Below are 4582 nucleotides of genomic sequence, written 5' to 3'. Positions count from 1 at the left end.
CGATATAACTTGCGATAAATGAACAAATAGCAAAACACCTAAACACATCATTTCTATTTCACTACAAAAGTTTAATTTAAATAAGAGTCAAAACACCTTAAATTATTCTCCAAATGACCCTCGTCTAATTAGGAGAGCAACCTCTAACATAAAAGCTCCATCCGATTGGTCAATAACGTGAAGGGCTCCATCTGATTGGTCAAACGTATAAAGGGATTCATTGAATTCATTAAATAGTTCAAGTTGCCATAAGAATGTTTTCGCAAATTTAAAGTTTATAATTTATTGCGATTTTCACTGAGTTTTGCGATATGGGTATTGCACATCTTGAAATCGCGATAACGATAAATTTGCGATTAATTGTGCAGGAGCAGTGCAATTTAGCAATATATTGATATTAGATAGATAGATATAGATGACTTTATTAATCCCACGATGGGGAAATTTTATTTATCTGCGGCAGCAACGACATTCAGAAATAATATATATAACATCAAAAATGACGTTCATATCAAATTATTAAAATGTATTATTAAAACTAATTAATAAAATATTATTAGAACTATGGGACTAAAATTATCAAAAATATTAAAATAATTATTAAAAATGACATTCGTATTAACCCTTGTGCTATCTTAGATGACCCCACCCTTACATTGACTTGTTCTCCCTACCATAACAAAGGTGGATAAAGGTGGAAAGATTACATGTAATCCATGGACACCAATGAAGATCACAAATCATTAAAGAAAAAAGGTTCAGCGCACTGTCTAGTGGGTCTAGATGACCCAACTCCCAACGTAAAGTGCCTAGGATAGCACAAGGGTTACATAAGAAAATACATATTAATATTAAGCTGCGAAAGTGCAAAAAACATGTGATCAACTGCAAACGTGATCAACTTTAAAAAGCATGTACAATTTTTTTTAATTTATTATTAAATTATTTATTTATTAATAAATATTTATGGTCATTTATTGTTTAAATTATTTATGAATAAATATGTGTTATTTAATAATAAATATTTATTATTTATTTACTAATCATTTATTTAAATTATTAATTAATTAATGATTTTAATTAAAAAATCTTAGTTTTCTTTATTTTTTTATCATTAGAAAAATTCTACAAGATGTTAAAAACACAAAAACACTATTTCCACTGGAGTGGGTCTTTAAGGACTCTAATGGAACTGTAAATGACGACCAACGCAGCATTTTTTTTTCCTGTTTAATAAATGTTCCAGCAGGTTTTTTATTGATTTGCCATAAACAACAAAATGCCTTACGTTAAGCTCAACATCAGCAATAATGGGAAAAAACAAGAAGAGCTTTACTGTATTTGAGAATCAAAAGACACGTTTTGATCAGAATGAAGGGTCATCAAAATCTACAGCTACTTTATGAAACAGACAAGCAAGCAGCTTGTCATAGCTACTTTATGAAACAATCATTTTTGTTTTTCCCTCCAGAAACAAAAATGATTTTTTAAAGAGTATATTAGCGTCTTTGTCCTGACCATGCTCAGAAAACCTCCAGGTCTGCAGAGTTGTAAACAACCGGCATCTCAGTTCCCACTGAAGCCTCCTCCAGACCCTCTTCCTCCTCTTCTACAGCCTCTTCCAAAGACTCCAAGGCCTCATTGGTATCACTGGCAAAGGTTTCTCTGGAGACATCATCATGTTCCTGCAGGTTTAGAGAGCCAATGGCCTGTTTCATCCTCTTCGCCAGCACATGCCGCCTCCTCTTCTGGGCTGCTTTCTTGCTCTTGTGGTCCTTCTGCTGTTCTTCAAAGAAAATCTTTCGGATCTGGGACTTGGAGATGCTGGGCGTGTTCTTGAGTAAGTTTAGATAAACTCCTCCCGGTGTCCGGCGCCTGCTGCCATCCATGGTGTACACCCCGCCGCTTTCCTCCAGCGTGGCGGTTTCCCCCAGCAGCTCAATTGCCTTCTTCTTCCCTACAACTTTAACAACGCGCTCAATCAGATCCTTTTTGGGCTCCTGCAGTCTGTAGGCAATCTCATCCACCACGCTGTCATCGGGGTCATCCTCCGAGATCTCATAACGACCCTTTATGTCCATCTCAGCTATTGGACCCAGCCTCTCTTTAATTGGCCTTTTCCTCTTTGCATCCCCGCCTGCGCCCTCGTTTGATCCCTGACCGTTCATGTAGGCCTCCAGTTCGGCGTCCAACGTGTTCACTTTCCCCTCCTGCGTTATCAGCTTCTCCACCTCCCGATCTTTCTCCATCATTTTCCGCGCCAGAACAAAGTTGTAGGTTTCCACGCTCCTGCTGGACGTGCTGACGCCCTCCATGCCGAAGACACCGAGCTCCGCGGTGACGGCGTCCTGGCACTGCTCCTGAACCACCGAGCCCCAGATGTTGTTCACTCTGCGGCTTCCCGCGCCGCCGGGGGTGGCCGTGGCGGGGACCGGGGGTGGCTGCGGAGCATCAGACACTTTCTGGCGCTTCCGGCGCCAAACAGCCGCCTCTTCGTCGGAGGATTCCTGGCCGGTGTCGCTCGAGTCCACGTCCCTGCTGGAGCTGCGGTAGGCGGTCGCGGGAGGCTGTGAGGCGGCGGCTCTGCTCTGGAGAACCCGCCCGCTGAAGGCTGCGGGGATCGGCGGCGGTTCCGCTGAAGACGTCCCCATCTCTGCATCTGAACCGGACCCGGAGAGCTCTCCGTCTTCCAGCTCGCTGTCCATGAGATCTGCCATTGTTTTGCTGAAGTTCCACTTCCAGCACAGCCCGCGGCTTCAGACTCCAATCGATAAGGGTGTTTTTATACTTCAAACAAAACGAAGCCACTGAGAAAACAATCACGATGACGTTCTAGACGATAGCTTTAAGATTTGTCTCATTCAGTAACCCTTCACACGGTTGGAATGCTCGTTTCCCAAAGGGTTTTAGTCATGCAATTGACAAGTTCGAGAGGGAAATTAGCGGTACTTTGCAACTACTTCCGCTTTACAAATGCTAGACTTTCAAAATAAACCTCATGAGAAAGCTGCTAAGTGTTTGCTCTTGGGCCTTACTGCCCCTGCTGCTTTGGATGGTGTATTTCAATGTGTTTGTTTGCCGGCATAATAGATAAATAAACAAACAAATAAAGCGAGCTCCATCATTAATTATTGTCATCGTTGCAAAATTTCGGTCTTGAACTAAAAATAGCATGATTTTGTGGCAAATACAATGTTCTAAATCACGAGTTCTACAGGCTGTTGAGGTGTTTTCCATTAACTTCTTTCAAACTTGTTTCACTTTTGTAATTCTTCTTTGGTTTTAGACCACACGTGTCAAACTCAAGGCCTGTGGGCCAAATGTGGCCCTCCATGTCATTTTATGTGGCCCCCGAGAGCATAAAAGTTCATATCTAGGTTGAATCGGACTTGAAATATTGGATTGACATCAGAACTTAAACACTGTCCATATAACCTAACCTAACAGAATCAAATTTAAAAGAATTTATGTCAGAGTAACAAGCAAACACATGTTTTCTATGCAACTGTAATTGTCACTTTAAAAAGTTAGAATAAATAAATAATGAGTTATTTAACATAAAGGAGTAGTTACATTTATTCTTCAATCCATTTAGTTACATTTATAAGTTAAATCTGGCCCTTCAAGAACAACCACTATGCGGATGTGGCCCTCGGTGATAATGAGTTTGACACCCCTGCTTTAGACCCTTTCCTGTATCAGGGTTGCCACAACAATAATCACTGTTCTTCCTCTCAACGTGTCCAAACTGTCACAATCTGCTTTTCTGTTCTTGTCATTCCTAAAGAGAGCATCTTCATTTCTGCTATCTCCAGCTCTGTCTGTTTTGGCTTATTTTTTACCTTTCAATAAATAACATGTAGAGAGGTGGTGAGAATTCCCAGCTGAATCAAACATTCCAGTGCAATATTTAACGTACAGCACAATAAATCAACAAATAAATCAAAGAAGGAAACTGTTTAATGAACCTTATGGAAGCAACCGTCCTCCTCCTCGTCCATTCATTTTTGATAATGCACACTTTGTTTGGCATTATCCCCTACATAAGACGTTCTTAATTTCTGATAATACACCTCGACCATTATCCTGCTTATACCATGGTCACTTACGAAAGAAATATTAAATCAGTTATTAATTGTTAGTACTTTATCGTGTTATTTGTTATGTTTAAATTGTTTTTCACAAGAAGGGGACTGTCTAATACTTGGTGTGACATGTTGTCATGGTAACAGCTGCAGATCCTGCCTTTCTTCACTCTATCACAGTAGAGGACAGTGGTATATTCACTAAATGTCTCGTTAAGTGAAGAAAAGCATTATTACAGAGGGATAGTTAACCAATTATTTAGTACTTGTTTTTGTCCAGATAATGAAGAAACATTTTGTTCACTGTCTAAATAATTCAATTCCTCCAGTATGTCTCATCGCCTCTTTCTTACATTCTCTTGTTTCTGTCTCCTCTGCCACAGTCTTCAATATTATCAAATTTACCAATCAGGTTAAAAGTAACTACAAAATAATGTAACAGCGGTTTGTGTTTTAGTAGCCTCGTATTTTTTTAATTTTATTTGACATTATGACGT

The 4582-nt window shown here is 39.7% G+C and overlaps 1 protein-coding gene across 1 annotated transcript; it reads right to left on the bottom strand.

The window, feature by feature from the left end:
- Positions 1 to 1215: 1215 nt before the first annotated feature.
- On the bottom strand, positions 1216 to 3099 carry phax (phosphorylated adaptor for RNA export). The gene is made up of 2 exons (XM_023952503.1): positions 1458 to 3099; positions 1216 to 1424 (listed from the first exon to the last, which is right to left on the bottom strand). Exon 1 carries the CDS (start codon positions 2715 to 2717, stop codon positions 1524 to 1526), a length of 1194 nt encoding a protein of 397 aa, XP_023808271.1. The 5' UTR covers positions 2718 to 3099; the 3' UTR covers positions 1216 to 1424; positions 1458 to 1523.
- Positions 3100 to 4582: the final 1483 nt, after the last annotated feature.

Source organism: Oryzias latipes, chromosome 23 (assembly GCF_002234675.1).
Source record: "Oryzias latipes chromosome 23, ASM223467v1".
NCBI lineage: Eukaryota > Metazoa > Chordata > Actinopteri > Beloniformes > Adrianichthyidae > Oryzias > Oryzias latipes.
The sequence above is the reverse complement of the archived record's forward strand: the minus strand, read 5'-3'. Positions and strand labels throughout refer to the sequence as shown.

Coding starts and splice junctions, on each gene's coding strand:
- phax (XM_023952503.1), bottom strand. CDS start 2,717: ATGGCAGATCTCATGGACAGCGAGCTGGAAGACGGAGAGCTCTCCGGG.